At 41.4% G+C, this 16,917-nt stretch overlaps 1 protein-coding gene and 1 long non-coding RNA gene across 3 annotated transcripts in view; one reads left to right on the top strand and one right to left on the bottom strand.

The window, feature by feature from the left end:
* The window catches only part of Spidr (scaffold protein involved in DNA repair), a 392,656-nt gene extending 375,811 nt beyond the window's left edge, over nt 1–16,845 (top strand). For both annotated transcript variants that reach the window (XM_026395186.2, XM_026395187.2), the window contains 4 exons: nt 8,317–8,410; nt 9,337–9,451; nt 9,802–9,855; nt 15,334–16,845. In XM_026395186.2, coding sequence (XP_026250971.1) covers nt 8,317–8,410; nt 9,337–9,451; nt 9,802–9,855; nt 15,334–15,498 — 428 coding nt within the window. In that variant the 3' untranslated portion in view covers nt 15,499–16,845. The remainder of the gene's footprint in view (nt 1–8,316; nt 8,411–9,336; nt 9,452–9,801; nt 9,856–15,333) is intronic.
* Nucleotides 1–16,912, bottom strand: part of LOC144255712 (uncharacterized) — a 35,012-nt gene extending 18,100 nt beyond the window's left edge. Inside the window, exons 1-2 of the long non-coding RNA XR_013343897.1 lie at nt 16,837–16,912; nt 4,387–4,522 (exon numbers count right to left, since the gene is read on the bottom strand). This is a non-coding gene — a long non-coding RNA (uncharacterized LOC144255712). The remainder of the gene's footprint in view (nt 1–4,386; nt 4,523–16,836) is intronic.
* Between the last annotated feature and the right edge of the window lie 5 nt (nt 16,913–16,917).

Raw genomic sequence — 16,917 nt, 5'->3', positions numbered from 1 at the left:
TCCCTGTACGTATTGCTTTAAATCATGTGCTTTTTATGAGATTGAGCACTTGTTCATGGTCAAGGCCCTTTGGGATTTTTTTTTTTCTGTGAATCTCTTTTTAGGTCTAGTGCTTGAACACAGCTAGGGTTGTGAAGAGAGGTTGTGAGCACAGTGGAATATAGAGGTTCTATAGACAACTGACTCTACTTTAAGACCTCCATTTTCTCATCTATAAAATAGGGATATAGAATTAGTCTCAAAGCATTGTTGAGGATAAAATGAGATAATGCATGAAAGGCAAGGAGCACTCAGTCTAGTAGAGAAAATAATAGACAATGCTACCAGGAACCATAAAGGGAGAGAGAGGGTGGCTGACTAAAGTCAAGCCAGTAATCAGAGGTGTACTTGAGTTATCAGGATTTCTCAGGCAGTCTGTTCAGGCTGGCTAGGCAGTTCAGAGGGCAATTGGAAAATCCACAGAGGTACTAGGTGCCATTGTAAAACCTCCAAGTCCTAGGGGAAAGGCAAGATTGAAAGGGGAGGCCAGGGTGGGATTGGGTTGGTTCTGTCTTATTCTGCTTTCCCTAGTTCATACTGATCAGATTTTTAAATGATGCTGTCCTTCAACCTCATACATCAATGATGGTACAAAACAGATAATATCAGCAGGAAGAGGTAGGGAAGGCAAGGGATTTGGGTGGCCCAATAGACTATAGTGGCATCTGGAAGCCCCACCATGAAACTACTTCTTGATATACAGCTGCTCAGTTCTCCCTATTGAACAGGCTATGTTCAAAGTGTACACAACTACAGCTTCATGCCCCTGAGCAAACAGGCTATTGGAGACAGAGTGTACCATGAAGATGGACACAGACTGGGTCTCATAAGTGGACAGGCTATGAAGACCAAGCACATTGTACAGAGTGGCATGGCCTGGGTTCCCTGAGCCAACAAGCTATGAGGAGAAATCCACAATGCAGATATGTGCCTGTCCTATCTCCCTCTCCCATCCCCCATCCCTCTTCTTGTCCCCTCTCCCAGGTTCCCTTAGGTGCTGTTGCTCATGGCCCACAGCCATTTCTCAAACTTGGGATCTCCAGTCACCTCTATGAGTACTTTTCCCTTCCACCTTCATTCTCATTGGTTGCGTTATCCTCCCTCTCCACTCTCTTTTACCTCTCCCAGAGGTCAGGACTCATCCAGAGCTTAAAGGAGGGATGGGGCTAGGACTTTGGCTAAGTGGTAGCGCACTTGCCTGACATGCATGAGGCACTGGGTTCAATTCTCAGCACCACATATAAATAAATAAAATAAAATATCTATCAACAACTAAAAAAAAATATTTTAAAAAAAGAGCTTAAAGGAGGGAAAAGGATGGCAGAACACCCTCCCAACCCCCACCCTTGTATAATTCTCTGCTCTGTGCCAGAAAGTCACTGCAGTGCCCCACACCAGTTCTTATTCTGTGACCATAAGAGTCACCACCACCTATCGCACTGTTTTATGAGACAACAAAAGCACTGTTGGCCAAAGGAGGGCTTACGATTTAACTCATTTCTAACTGCATCCATTGAGTGCCACAGAAATGCAAAAAAGAGTCAGGCCACCCATTCCCACACCTGCAGCAGTAGGGTTAGCTATTGGCAACTGAAGGAACTGTGTTTTGTTTTGTTTTGTTTTGTTTTTGGAGCGTTAAATTGACTTTCATTTGCAACCTGACTTTTCTGAATTCTCAAAAATGATATTAAATCAGTGGAGTTATCCTTTTCCTCTGTAATCTCCTTCTTGATATCTGTCTCTCTGCTCTAACTTTGCATGGTTGCTCTACTTTCAGTTATTGTCTTGGTACCCCAGGAATTAATGCTTTAGGTTTGTTCAAACTATAGGTTTCTGTAGATGTTCCTCACCAAGTTGAAGAAACTAAACTCCTTTTTTCTTAGTTTGCTGAGAGTTTTTATCATGATTAAATGTTGGGTTTTTTTCAAATGCCCTTTTTATATCTTAATCTGATCATATAATTTCTCTTCTTTAGCCTATTGATAGTAATGAGTTACACTCTGATCTTTGAATGGTTGACCCAGCCTTGTGTACTTGGAGTAAATCTCAATTGGTTGTGATATAATCATTTTTACATATAATTGCATTAGATATGCTATTTGTTTTTGAGGACATTTTCGTTGATTTCATGAAAGATGTTTGTAGTTTTTTTTTTCTTTTATGTAATATCTTTGTCTGATTTGGGGCATTAGAATAATGGAGTTCTCATATTTTTGTCTGATTTTGGTATTAGGGTAATGCTGTACTCATAAAATGAAAAAGTACTGCTTCTGTTTTAAGGAAGAAAATGTAGAGGTTTGGTATAATTTCTTCTTTAAATGTTTGGTAGAATGCAACCATGAACAAATCCAAGCCCAGTGGTTTCTGTTTTGGAAGGTTATTAATTATTTATTCTGTTTATTTAATAGATACAGACCTATTAATACTATTTCTTATGTAAGTTTTGATAGATTATATACGTCATGGAGTTGATCCATTTCACCTATCAAATTTGGGGCATAGAGTTATATACTATTATTCTTTTTTTAATCTGTGGGAAAGTAATCATGGCCCCTTTCATTTCTGCTGTTACTAATTATGACTTCTCTTTAATTCTTGAGAAAGCTTACTTAGAAATTCATCTGTTTTTATTGATCTTTTCAAAGAAATTTTAGTTTCTTGATTTTTTTTCTATTGATTTTTTCTTTTCAGTTTCAATGATTTCTGCTTGGTTACTTTTATCTTCTTTACTTGATTTTAATTTGCTCCTCTTTTCCTTGTTTCCTAAATGAGCTTAGATTATTAACGTTAGATCTTCTTTTCTAACATACGCATTCCACACATGAATTTCCCTCATATACTTCTTTTGTTGTATCCCACAGATTTTGATGTTTTTTTATTTTCATTTGATTCAAAATATTTTTTTTATTTTCTTCTTCACACTTTTTCTTGACTTGTATGCTATTTAATCTCCAAATACTTTGAGCCTTTCCAGCTGTATCATTCTGTTATTGATTTCTAGTTTAATTCCTTTGTGTTCTTAAGAACATAGTTGGTATGACTTCTCTACTTTTTAATTTGTTAAGGTATGTTTCTTGGCCCAGGGTATGATCTTTCTTGCAGTGTTCCACCTAGACTTGAAGAGAATATGTGTATGCTGTTGTTGGATGAAGTGTTCAGTAATGTTCATTAAATCCTATTGATTGGGGCTGGGGTTGTGGCTCAGCGTTAGAGCGCTCGCCTAGCACCTGCAAGACACTGGGTTCGATTCTCAGCATCACATAAAAATAAAGGTGTTGTGTCCAACTACAACTAAAAAAAATGTTTAAAAATGTATAAATAAATAAATCCTATTGATTGATGTTACTGTCAGTTCAACTTTACTCTTACTAATTTTCTGCCTGTTGGATCTGTCAATCATTAATAGAGACTATTGAGGTCTCCAACTATAGTAGTGAATTTATTTTTCTTTCCCATCAGTTTGCTGCATATATTTTGAAGCTCTGTTGTTATTATAGTTGGACACAATATATTTATTTTATTGATTTACATGTGTTGCTGAGGATTGAACCCATGGCCCTGCATGTGCTAGACTAAGCACTCTATAACTGAGCCACAATCCCAGCCCCCACCGTGTATCTTTCTCTGCACCTTTATTCTTAATCTATCTATGCCTTTATATTTAATGGAACTTCCTTGTATTTTGAACAGTCTCTTTAAATTTGTATGTTTGTCTATTTAATTAGTCTTTGTCTTTTGTATATTGAAACTATCCACACTTCTGGTGATTATCAATATAATTGAATTGATGCCAATCATATTTACAACTGTTTTCTGTCCATTGTCGCTGATTCTTTTTTGTCCTTTTCTCTGCCTTTTCTCGTTTTAATTGGTCATCCTGTATGAATCCATTTTTTCTTTTCTCTCTGCATATTAATTATACTTATTTTTTAATGCTTTCTAGTGGTTGCCCCAGAGTTTGAAATGTACATTTACAACCACTCAAGTCCACTTTCAAATAATACTCTCCTACTTCTCAGTTAATGCAGGTACCTCAGAGTGTTTCCAGTTCCTTCTTCTATTTTTGATGACATCATTGTCATTCACGTCACTTGCCTATAAATCACTGAGTATATCATTGTTATTATTTAAATAAACTATTAGATCAATAATAACTTACTGAACAATTTAGACTAAGTATAAAATATTTTTAAAAAAAAATAAAGAGAAGGCAGTTTCTTGATACTTAGCCCAGACCAGTATTGAACTCCAGGTCTCAAGAGATCTTCCTGCCTAGGCCTCCTGAGTAACTGGGACTACAGGTACATACCATCATGTTCAGAAGAAATATAAAAGATTGTATTTTACCTTCTCATATTGCTTTCCCGATGCTGATCTTTTCCTTATGTTGATCCAAGTTTCTTACATATTTTTTCCCATCTCCGCATTTTCATTTGCATTCCCTGCAGGTCTCCTCTGCTTCCAGGCCTCCTCTGCAACTTCCCTGCAGACGTGTGGTAGATAAGGGTGATGTGTAAGCAGAGTGTTATCACAGCAGCAATGAGTGTTGCCAGATACTCAGATAAGAACCAATCAACTGGGCATTAAGAGAAAACAAAGCCCAGTGGCAAAGTGACAAGATTGACAAACTTGCCCCACAAGGAATGCCCACAGCAAGGCAGCAGATGGGTGCACTGTTCCTACCAGGAATCCCTGCCCTGTATACTAGCCAGCCATGAACTGCCTAGCTCCAACTCCCTCAAATCCATACCTGGGTGGAGTCCTCACTTCTCTACAATAATAGCAGATGCTCCCTTCTCAGGCTTTCATCCTTGTTTTGTCCTGTGTCAGTGGCCCAGGATTCAGTGATGATTTGTCTCCAGCCTGGCTCCATCTGGGCATCTTTACATCTGCAGTAAGTCAGAACTGGGGATTGAGCAGCTCTCAGCAACTGCTAAGTCAGTTGAGCATCTGGGTCTCAGACAGCTAAATATTAAGCATTTTCTTCAAGTAGGACTTGAAAGGACCCTGAACACATTCCCAGAACAGAATCCCTGTGAAGGTGTTTATCACTCCTAAGAAATGTGAGCCTCCCTGAGGGGAGAGCACTCATTCCTCAATAAGGGCCCAGGGCCTACTCTTCTCTGAATGTCAGTTCCCAGAATATGCAAAGACTTCTTTCCACTTTATTTTCTGGGGTGAAGTAGTCTTGCAGCAACAATTTTTTTTTTCTCTCTCGCACCATTTATTCTTCTTTATTCATAGCTCACTAAGGGTGAGGGACTTTGCATACCGCTCCATGAATAGATGAAGCATGCCTTCGTGGGAAGGGATGGCAAAGGCCCATCCTCAAACCAGGTCTCGGCTTTTAGGTAGAAGTTTTATAAATTGTGATTTCCCCCTACTTCTTTCTTTCAGGAAATTTCAGGGGGAAGGGTGTAGCAGAGAATGCAGAATAACTGAAGAAATGTGTACATTGACCTGGCGGTGTCAGCTTAGCCCAAAAGGACCCCAGATAGCTTGCAGTTGAGGCACTTTCCTTAACACTCTTAGAAAGACCTTTTTAAAAAAGAAGCTTTAATAACTAAGTGATATATACTTTTCCCAAACCTGATTATGAGGGATTTCTGTACAGAAGACAAGCAAAGTATGAAGCTTTTAATAGCAACCTGCAGGCAAGCCAATGAAGGTGGCATCACACCCCTCAGTGCTGGCAAAAATTGTTTATTTTTTTCTTCTGGTGCTCATTTAAGTGAATGTTCTCAACACTGTTTAATAACACTTCCCAAACATCCCTTAAATTCATTTAAGTTTGCCCGAAAGATTTCTAGTGGTTTATAGACCCCATGAAAAACATTTCATCAACTCTTGCCTTATTCTCTAATTGGAAGGAAATTACTTAATCCCATATAAATGTAAATGCTGTTAACACCCATGCACATCCTACAGTAAAAAGGAACTTTGCTTAGTAGCAGCCTATTTTTAATAATTAGTCTAGCAGTTGTTTACCAAGCACTGCTATGAAATAGCTCCATGCTGGGCACACAGGCCCGGATGGGAACCTGACCACAATGCATGACATGATCTGGTGTTTGGGGACAGGCCACACATTTCTCTCCTTTGGACTTCCTTCTGCATCTGACTATTATGAATGAGCTCACATTCCTTTCCGGCTGTATTATAGGACTTTATTGACTTTACTTTTCATCCTTTTGACATGCTTTTGATTAGATTTGCAAGGACAATGTCATTAGCTAGGACAGCCTTTTAAAAATCAAGACCTATTATTCTCATTTTTAAGAAGTCATTCAAGTCTGCATTGCATAAATGTATTTTAATAAACCAAGCCTGCTATTTCCCATAACTCTGCTTTACCCTCTACAGATATATTTTCTGTAGAGGAAGCATTTTGCTTCAAGAATGGGAACAGAATGAAACATTTTGCTTCAAGAATGGGAACAGAAACTCATCTATCTATCTAAAAACTCAGGTCACTTCTTACTTTTTCTTTAAGCATCTAATTCATCACATTTCAAGGATGATCTGTAGTTTGCCAGTATAATCTTGATGTTATCAATCATGCTTCACATCCAAGGAAACATGACCATCTCAATCCCAGCTATGGTGTTGCCAACTCCACAGCTGTATTGCCTGCCCTCCCTCAATGCTAGCACAGCCTCCAGCCCCGCTGGGGTATGCAGGGTTGTCAGAGGTATAAGTTTGACTGCCAGGGTCAGCCTGCCAATCCCCTCACTCCTTTCTGTAGAAGCTTCCCTGGCCCTCAAACCAGACCACAAGGCATCTCTGCTGCACTTTTCAGAGGACTTTTCCTTTTCTCTATTAGCATTTATTTCATGATAATTTTATTCCTTGTTTATTTATCTGCTTTCCCAACCAGACTGATTCCATTGAAGGAGATAATGTTCCTTGTATCTTTGTGCCTCAAGGCCCACATATATCTCATTCTAAATAGCATGATATGACTGTGTGTGTGGTGGTACACCTCTGTACTACCTCCCATATCTGTGGGAGGCTGAAACAGGAAGATAACAAATTTGAGGCAAGCCTCAACAACTTATCAAGATTCAGTCTCAGAATTAAATAAAAAGGACAGGGGATATAACTTAGTGGTAGAGGGCCCATGGGTTTAATCCCTAGTACTGCAAAAAAAAAAAAAAAAATCAAGGATAGGGTGTGGTTTAATGATACAGTCTTACTTAGCATTCATGGAGGTCCTAGGTTAGATCCCCAGCATCCAGAAAAAAAAAATAGCAGTATCCTATACTTATTTGTTGGTTGAATAAATCAATCATAAATGCTGGAGTAGAAAAGAAATGCATGCATTCTTAATCACAATTACAATAAGGAAACCAGAGAAATCTTATTTGAGAATATATTAACAAACCAATAAGAATGATTTATCTTATGAAAGAAGTAGAATTAAAATAAGCAATCTCATTATACCTGTTAAGGAGGCACATTCTTAAGATACTGATTGTGCAGTATAGTGAAACTGGCATTCTGTGAATTGGGACAATGTAAATCAAAATGTCCTCATAGGAAGTACTTTCTGAAAGGCTTTTTCTATATCCCCACTACTCATACTCTGGGAAGCAATAATTCTACTTCCAGGAATCTGTTCTGAATAAGGGCCTTCATACAGAAAAGGCTTCTATGCAGAGACACTCACTGTCATACCATTAAAGTAATCCGGAAGAAGCCTGTGATCCCAGCAACTCAGGAGGCTAGGACAAGGTGATTGCAAGTTAGAGGCCAGTCTCTGCAACTTAACAAGACTCTGTCTCAAAATAATTCTAAAAGGGGCTGGAGAATCTCAGTGATAGAGTACCCCCTGGGTTCAATCCCCAGTACTACAAAATTAATCAACAAATTAATTAATTTAGAGACCTAATATCTAACATGGGGAGGGTGGAATGGAATCTGTCACCTTATAATATGTCAATAAGATAACAATCTTTCCAGCAGCTGTGTAGTAAGTTCAAAAACACAAGGCAACATCCATGGATGGTTTGACCTTAACGATTTAAATATGCATGCTTCTAGGGGGAAAAAATCAAGGAAAAACAAAGATGCTTGGTTAGGTGGTCTTGTTGTAGGCAAGTTTAAAATTTGCTTTAAATTGTTTTAATTTTATATGTGTAATAAGTGGAAATTATAAAAAGCTCAGACTTATATAAATTTACCAGTAAGAAAACAATCTGAGGGTTCACATGTCATCTGGGTGATCAGAGCAGAAATTACCTCTGAAGGTCTGGCTTTTCTCTCACGTGGGCCTAGGCACTGTGGTTGGTGTGGATGAGAACACCGCTTTCTCATGGCCTACATGTGACCGGTGTGGCAATGGGAGATTGGAACAGAGGCCAGAAGATGGGTAAGGCTGCCCTGAAATTCCCAGGCCCCAAAGAGCATGACCTAGCCCCAAGGCCCCACAGCCTTGCGGCCTTCAGCAGCTTCCCTAAGAGCTCCGAGGGGAACCTGCTCTGCTGAGCTGCAAGGAAAAGGCCACTATACCTGTGGGTTTTCCTAACTAGTATTTTCCTGTTGGTTTTGCAGATATTCCTGTCTTTTGAAAGAGCTGGCTTTTGTCCTTAGCTCCTTTATTATTAGTCAGAAGAAAAAAGAAAGACAGGATCAACATGAATAAGTGAAACCAGTGTGAGGACTCTGTAGAGTGTCCTGTGCAAGTGGTCCAGGCTTTTCCAGACACCAGACACCAGTGAGCAGCACTGAACAGACATCCCTTCCCTGCCTATTTTCTCTGTACCTCCTCTTGGGTCATGGTGAGGGCTGGATGTCCATGCAGTTTGTTTCTTTGGAGTCAATTCCCTGGCCTCCCAACTGGACTTTGTAGAGTGACAGGCAGAAAAGGGTGTGCTCATTACTTGTTCCCTCTTTAGGAAGCCAAGAACAAATGTTGCCTTGATGCCTGCTGGGTTGGTGGCCTTTGTATACAAGTCATCTCCAGATCACATTGAAGAGGCCAGAGAACGTGGATTCAAGTGGAAGCAGTAGGGGACCAAAAATAGTGGTGCCTTCCCCTCTGCTCCATGTAAATGATAATTCTCTGCCTGTCCAAGGGTCCCCTCAACAGTCTTCAGCCACTGTCACCAAAGCCTGCATTCATCCAACAGAATAGAATCAGACTCTGGCCAATCTCAGGAAGTCGATTTTGATAGCAAAACCCTCTTGTCTCCCTCAGCAAACATTCATTTTTAGAGAAATGTGTGTCTGTTGCTAGAACTCGTCTAATTGGGCCTCCTCACTTGTTTGTTTTTCCTGTGCATTTTCACACAACAGAGGCACCTTTTTCTGTGGAGACTGTTGTGAGTTGGTCACATCTCCTGTTCTCAAGAGGCACCTGCAAGTCTTCCTGGACTGCCCCTCAAGGCCCCAGTGCAGCGTGAAGGTTAAGGTAGGAGCTGGTACCTAGAGCACACGCTCATTCTCCACATGTACCTGTGGAACTCAGGGGCAGGGGAAAATTGGAGCACTTGCGTGTTCTTTGTCCACCTTATGGTATTGATGTGTGTGACTCACAGCTGGGAGGGACCTATACCCAGAGCTCTCTCCAGCCCTCAGAGTACCTCTTCACAAATAGTCTCCATATTGTAACTTCAAAGTCATGTTTGACTTAAAGCTTCCACTGAAGCTTTGAAGAAAAGACAGGCAGTTTAGACTTAGCCTGTTAATTTTAAGAACCAGAGTTATTTTTGCATGAGTACTTAATAGTTTTAACCCAGCCCTGTTCCCCTGTTGTTGCAGCTGTTGCAGGGCAGTATTTCTTCACTGCTGAGGTTTGCTGCCTGTGAGGATGGGGTAAGTACAGGGAGTCCCAGCCCAGGTATGCCCAACATTCTTGAGCCTGAGTGAGCAATCGAGCAATCATCTGCAGAGAAAGAGCCCTCTGCCATTTATGTTCAGTTACAACAAATCCCACTGATTAGCCTACCTTGAGAATTAAAACCTGGATCAGACCAGCCACAGTGGTGCATGTTTGTAATTCCAGCTACTGGGGAGGCTGAGGGAGGAGGATCACAAGTTCGAGGCCAGTCTCAGCAACTTATGAGACCCTGTCTCAAATTTTTTTAAAAAAATGAAAAGGGCTGGGGATATAGCTTAGTTGTAAGGTACCTGGGTTTGATTCCCAGGACTGCAAAACAAACAAACAAACAAACAAACTGTGTCTGCTTACAAAATGAAAAATGGATACATCCTTCTACTATCACTTACTAACAAATGCCCATGTAGGCTGATGAGATCCTTTCCTCTTTGAAAATGAAGTTATTTCCAGATCAACCTTGAAGCAAATACAGGAATCTGTCCCACTGGCTTTGATTATAATTACATGGTCTGGAGGTTGGTGTCCTGCTGCCATAGCTTCACAGTTGTAGAACAGAATTACCTAAGATGCTCTTTAGTTTTTCAATGATGGGTATTCCAGACTTTATGTAGCTGAAAATGTTACCATTATCCCTCAAAACTGATTTTCCTGCCTTGAGAATTACTGTGCTGAGGCTTAGTAGAGCAAAGTACTTCTCTAAGAGAAGTATCCCCAAAGTATACAGTTTCTGTATCACAGAATTTGGGCCTTATAAATGGGAATTCTGTCCTTAAGATGCTACTTGTATTGTCAAACCTATGTAAAAGCACCACAAGTGGCTCTTGGAATTATTGAGCCTGGAGAAGGGCTCAGGAGCTGACTTGGGTCAGCCTTGCAGGAGGTAGGAACAGAGAAGGCTGATCATTCCCAGATCAACTTTGGCCCATTGAACAGGGGTCTTTTCCTCATGGAATCTGTGGACAAATTCCAGCTCTGATTCAAGCCAGAATATGCACAGACTTGACTTGTGGAAACCCCTTTCCTCAGCCGGCCACCCTCTCCAGCCCTGCCAGTTCCTCTCCTGGCCCAGCATTCAGGACATGCTGTGCAGAGCACTTTCAGTTTTCACCCTCTTTCAGCTAATCCTGGGCTATCCGTTTAAATTGCAATATGGATAAATCTGTGACTAATATCTTAAGATCACTGGTCTGAGTTTAACCTCTAAGCCCTGCTTTCATAGGGCTTTCATCTCCTATGGAGTTCTAAGAGTCTCTGTTCCCCCTGAGATAAACCCACTGGCTCCTGAGCAACCCCATGTTCTAGCTTAGAACCTCATCTGAGCTGTTGCTCCTGTGGCCCACATAGGGGTTGATGCTCAGACCAGGCTGTAAGAAGGTATATATGCAAGTGTTTCCTGATTGTGTAAAAGTCAGTAATCATCATGGGCCAAGAACTGAACTCACTGCCTTTCTCACGTGTGCTCTCCAATCTCCCCATCATCCCAGTAAAGCAGAACCCACCTTTTTCTGTCACGGAGTATAGATCTTACCCAAATACATCCCACAAAGGCACAATCATTGTAATCCCTGCAGAAGTGACAAACTGGCAGTGTTAGTAGCCAGCTCAGATAGGAGACCTGTAACAGGAACTTATGAAAGTTTCAGTGTTTAGCAGGTGACAAGACAAGGCAGTGGTGCCTGAGGGCGGATTCCTTGTCTCCTGTCTTTTGGGGGAGGGAAGAAGAAAGAAGAGTCCATGCTGGGTCAGAGGGTTCTGCCCAAGGCTGACAGGTCAGAGGTTTCCACAGTGGGGGACTGGGGAATGGGCAGATGCTAAAGATGACGGATAAGGCGTTTCAGAGAATGAATATCCATGGAGAAAGATGGGGAAAGCACTGAAAATGCTCCCACATAAACCCACAACTGGTAACAGCTGGGTGTGGCAGAGTTCACCCACTGATCCATGCTGCCCAGTAGCTGATGTCTTGCTTTGTGGCTCCGCAGCTCCAACCCCTGACTGGGTGCAGCAGGCTGGTCACCCACTGGGCACCTGAGGGCTCCTCAGGAAGGCAGCTTGGTGCTTCCTCCAAGAAGCCTCTAGCAATGGGCAGCACTTCATGTTGCCTGGTAAACCCTACCCTCTTTAGGGACTCCAAGGCCAAGAAGCCCTGGCAGTTCCTCCCTCCTTCACTTGGCTTTCCTACTGGCTGAGGCACCTTGTCCCTCCCATACATTTAACTTCTCAACTAGAATGTTCCCATAGATAAAATTCTATTTAAAAAGAGCTCAAGAGGACAGGTGTGCCTTCGTGCACATGTGAGCGTGTATGTGCAAGTACTTGTGTACATGTTTGCTTGAGTGCTGTGGTTGTATGTGTATGCATATGTGTGCAAAGGGGCACAGGGTGATCACTGCACTAGGTATTTGTGGATGCTGACTTCAGAGCCCACACCATCAGAGCAAGGGAACTTTCCAAGCCTGGAGGTACACATTTTAGGAGGCTCTTCACCCTACCCCCAACTTTTGGACCTTTACATCTATCCTGGAAAGTAGCTAATTGAAGAAGTTATCAAAAGGCCTATGCAAGGACATGAGCTGCAAATTACCCAGTCTGGATTTTGTCCGTTTCCTGGTAAGAATGCACATCCACCAAAATCTAAAGTGTCAAATTAGGGCTTTCCATAAGAACCATAATTCCATTCCCTGGAGCAAATGTACTGTTTCTAGTAAGGTTACATGAGTGGTAAATTTTATACCTTCAGTTTAATGTAGTCAAGCTCCAGATGTGAAAACAATAGAATTGGTTGTCACTGTACATATCATTTCTCAATGATAACATTATATTTATGTGGAATTCAGGAGTTCATTCCCTTAAGTTTCAGAAAAGGAAAAGTTAAGGGAACACATATATTGTGCCATTTAAAAATAGGTATACAGCCTGGTGCAGTGGCACACGCCTCTACTCCCAGTGGCTCGAGAGGCTAAGGCAGGAGGATCGTTGAGTTCAGAGCCAGCCTCAGCAATGATGAGGCACTAAGTAACTCATGTTATGAGGCCCAGTAGTTGAGTGTCCCTAGATTCAATCCCCCCCAAAAAATACACACACACACACACACACATAAACAATTTGTACATATGCAGATACACATTCATATGAATAGTGCATGTGAGTTGGCCATTACAGTTGTTTTAACCTCACCATGTTCACTTTCCCCAAATATAAAAAAATTTATAATTTAAGCTCCATTTATGGGTGATATAAGACAAACCTAACACTTTAAATAGAAAGGATTTTTTATTGACTTTTTTAAAGTCAAAATTATGTGTATTTGCTCCAAAGGAGTATAGGAATGCCTAGGCTATCTCCTTCCTGCTTACACCAACAAGCAAGGCTAAAATTTTTAAGAGACTCCAGAGAAGTATCTAACTGTCCTGCCACCCTCCTCCCAGTACTGTTTGGTGACCATCTTTCTCTATTGCTTGGTACCCTTCCTCCAGACCAGAAGCTCATAGTAAACTACAATGAGTGAGTGAATGAGTGGGCCATGAACTTATTGTCCATGCTACAGTTGAGCCTATAGGAAAGCCAGAACCTCCATTATTAATTTCTTGTCTTTCTGCCTTGACCAGCAACTTATACTCTCCCAATCACTCCAGTGACCACCAATTGAGACATTATTCTAACTTATTTTGCTAAAGAAGCCAAAACTTCTTACAAAGCACAGTAAGACTGGGCACAGTGGCACATGCCTGTGATCTCAGCTACTCAGGAAGCTGAGGAAGGAGGATACCAAGCTTAAAGGCAGCCCTGGCAACTTAGTAAAACCCTGTCACAAAATAAAAAGGGCTGGGGATGTAGCTCAGTAGTAGAGTACACCTTGGTTCAAACCCCAGTACTTCCAAAAAGGAAAAAAAGTGGGGGTGGGGGCCCCGCTGGGATTGTGACTCAGTGGTGGAGCACTTGCCTAGCATATGTGAAGCACTGGGTTTGATTCTCAGCAAATGAATAAGATAAAGGTCCATCGACAACTAAAATGTGGGGGTGTGTGTAGGTGTGGGTTTGTACATATACATATATAATTTTTTTTAAAAAAAGAAAGAAAAAGAACAGAGCACATATAAGTAGTAGGCTAGGTATTTTTCATCAAGCTTGGTTTATAGGTGGGAAAATAATAGAATCATAATGAGTTGGCATCAGTGGTGTTCATATCCCAGAATGATTCTGATACTTATTGCTACAAAATAAATCATCTCAATGTTTAGTGACTTCAACATTTATTCTGCATGGATACTTGTAGCTCAGACAGGACAGTTTCTGCCCCACTAGTATCACCTGATGTCTCAAGCAGGGCCACGGTTGCTGAAACCTCCTTCAGTCCCCAGCCAGGGTTCTGACCACTCTCTCTCACAGCATGTGTCTGGCCCTAACAAAGATAGGCAGAGGCTGGGTACTTTTCCTAACTGCCATTGGGATGTTACTTGCAGAGGATCTGCCTGTGCTTCAGCTGGACAGGCAGGCTGGGCTGTGCCTCTTCACTGTAAGGAGAAGCCAGTCACTGAAACCAGCCCAGCCTCAGAATGAGGGTAGTAAGACCACCCACTTGATGGGAGGGCACAAGTAGCCACAGATTTAGTCTGCTTTGGCTACATTGTCTGCCCTCTCCAGACTTGATCTCCTGGGTTGTTACAGCTTAATGAAGGAAACAGAAAGTTGTAGAAATTTATCAGGTGCCTTGCACAGTGGAGAGGAGTGCCCACAATATTCCTGTGCAAGTGTCTCCCAGAAGTCCAAAGATCTCATTTATCCCAAGACTTTTAAGCTTTTATTTTCTGCCCTACTCTCTAACCATAAATGATCTACAGTTTGATCTATGGAGACCAAGCCAGGGTTGGGGACCCTGGTTACCCTGTGCAGAATTCTTATCAAAAGGAAATTTGCCTGAGATTAAGCATGTGAAGAAAAAGCTTAGTCCCATTACTACAACACAGGAGGAGGTGTTTAGCATAGTGTAATTTAAGAAGAAATAGGATCCTGTTGAGGAGGGAAGCTTGGGGCATAGTTCCAGGAAATCCTTTGACCGGAAGTGTTGCTAGATTGGGGAAGTGTCCCAAAGGAAGTGGAGACAGCTCTGAGCCCCAGCCTGCCTGTCCAGCTGAAGCACAGGCAGATCCTTTGCAAGTCTTGTCCCTCATTCCTTCCCTTGGCCAGCTTATCACAGCATACACTAAGAAACATGAGATGTATTAAATGTTCCTTGTATAAAAACAGAATTAAGTTATCAGAATAAAATAGTTCCTTCATTTGCCATAATAAAGGGGGCTTTTACAGCAGCACCCCCCACCCAACTCTTCTCACCATTTGAGGACAGAAGGTCCTGGGACTGGGGAAAGGGCCTGTTCTGTTCTGTGTTGCTGGGAACAAAACGTGCAGGGCTGGCTCTATTTGCTCTAACCAGCATGCCTTTATCACTGCAGACTTATGAAGTAAAGAGTGTCCTCGGAAAGGAGGTGGGGCTGTTAAGTTGTTTTGTCCAGTCCATAACCACCCACCCAACTAACTTCATTGGATTGGAGGAAATTGAGCTTCTGAGTACAGGAGGAAACTCTGCTGAAGGCCAGCAGTTGCCACTGGATTTGTGAACTTTGCAATGTGGCTGCAAGGGTGGGGGTGGGGACTGAGTTTTGTAGTTATTTGTTAACTATGGACAGAGTGAATTATTTTATGATCTTAAAATGAAACACGATTTTTCTGGGACAAATGTAAGATGGTTTTGTAAACTATAAAAGATCTTTTCTATGGCTTTTTTATTATCTTTCCACAAATTTAGGAATGTTTCTAGAGCTTTAATAAACCTGAGACCTTCATTTTGTATATATGTTAGGCAATAATATTGGACATAAATATTTTGTACAATTATAGCTTAATAGTATTCAAAATTTTATGATTTGTCATCTTTTCCTTGTATGTTTTCATTTCCCCAAAGAAAAATACCTTGTGAAGCTTAAAATTTTGTCCCACATTGTGATATTACTGTTCTGATACAATAAATGTCCAATCTAAGCATTTTGCAGTTCAGTGTTTTTTGGGGAAAAGTCCTGGGAAACTATGTCAGAGGTTAAAATGTTATCCATGAACTATAAATAAGTTATATATATTGATAAAGTTGTATACTGAGTAGAGATATGAGAAGCTCACTCCACCACATGACCTGTTGGATTAAGCTGGGTAATTGCACTGTGACAGGAGCAAAGATCACGCAGATTTAGAGCAGTCGCTTATCATCATTCACTTTGTTAGCACAGATTTAATACACATAAAGCCATGAATTATCTTTGGATGCTAAAGATTTTGTTTTCTTCCTCAACATGACGACAAACCATGGTTAATTAATTACATAATATACACTTAACTTGCCCAGTTCTTAGACAAGAAAAGGTGCCAAATAACCAGTTTTCTTAGGAAAAAAAGCAGATGGCTTTGTTTGGATTAAGCCTTGAAACATTACAATTGCTAACAAAATAGCCAGTTTAAAATAACTTGAGGACTGCCTTTGTATCTACTGCAAGACTATTTCGTCCTTATACACACTTTGAAAGTCTACACTCCTCTGTGGTCCTGAAGACTCGGGAAAGTGAAAGCAAAGTCCCAGGAAAGCCGAAGAGGAACCAAACAAATTTCCGGATCACTTAAGGCCTCCTCTATCCCTCATCCGCAATCTAGAGTTAGTGATGTTATCAGCGGGGCCCCCAAATCAGCCAGCCCCAACCCAGGTCTAGGTGCTTTGGGGAGAGCATCTTCCATTGGAGAGCTGCTAGCCTTGGGCGCGCTTAGTCATGCCAGACGTATTTTAGGCAAGCTAAAGAAAACGTGTGGAAGTAGTCTCTGGCATGTTCGAAAAGCAAGCTGACCCTCTTGTCTAAGAAGCTCCATCCCCCAAGAGAAAAACACACCTGGTCCCAAGGCCCTCAGGTGCTCACCTCAGGCTAGATCTGGCACGCCCCGTTTAGGGTCCTGGCGCACGGGTGTGCTGTAGTCATTGCGAATATATGAAGCAGGGG

Source organism: Urocitellus parryii, chromosome 7, assembly GCF_045843805.1.
Source record: "Urocitellus parryii isolate mUroPar1 chromosome 7, mUroPar1.hap1, whole genome shotgun sequence".
In the NCBI taxonomy this organism is placed as follows: Eukaryota; Metazoa; Chordata; class Mammalia; order Rodentia; family Sciuridae; genus Urocitellus; species Urocitellus parryii.
This window is presented reverse-complemented; position numbering and strand designations above follow the sequence as displayed.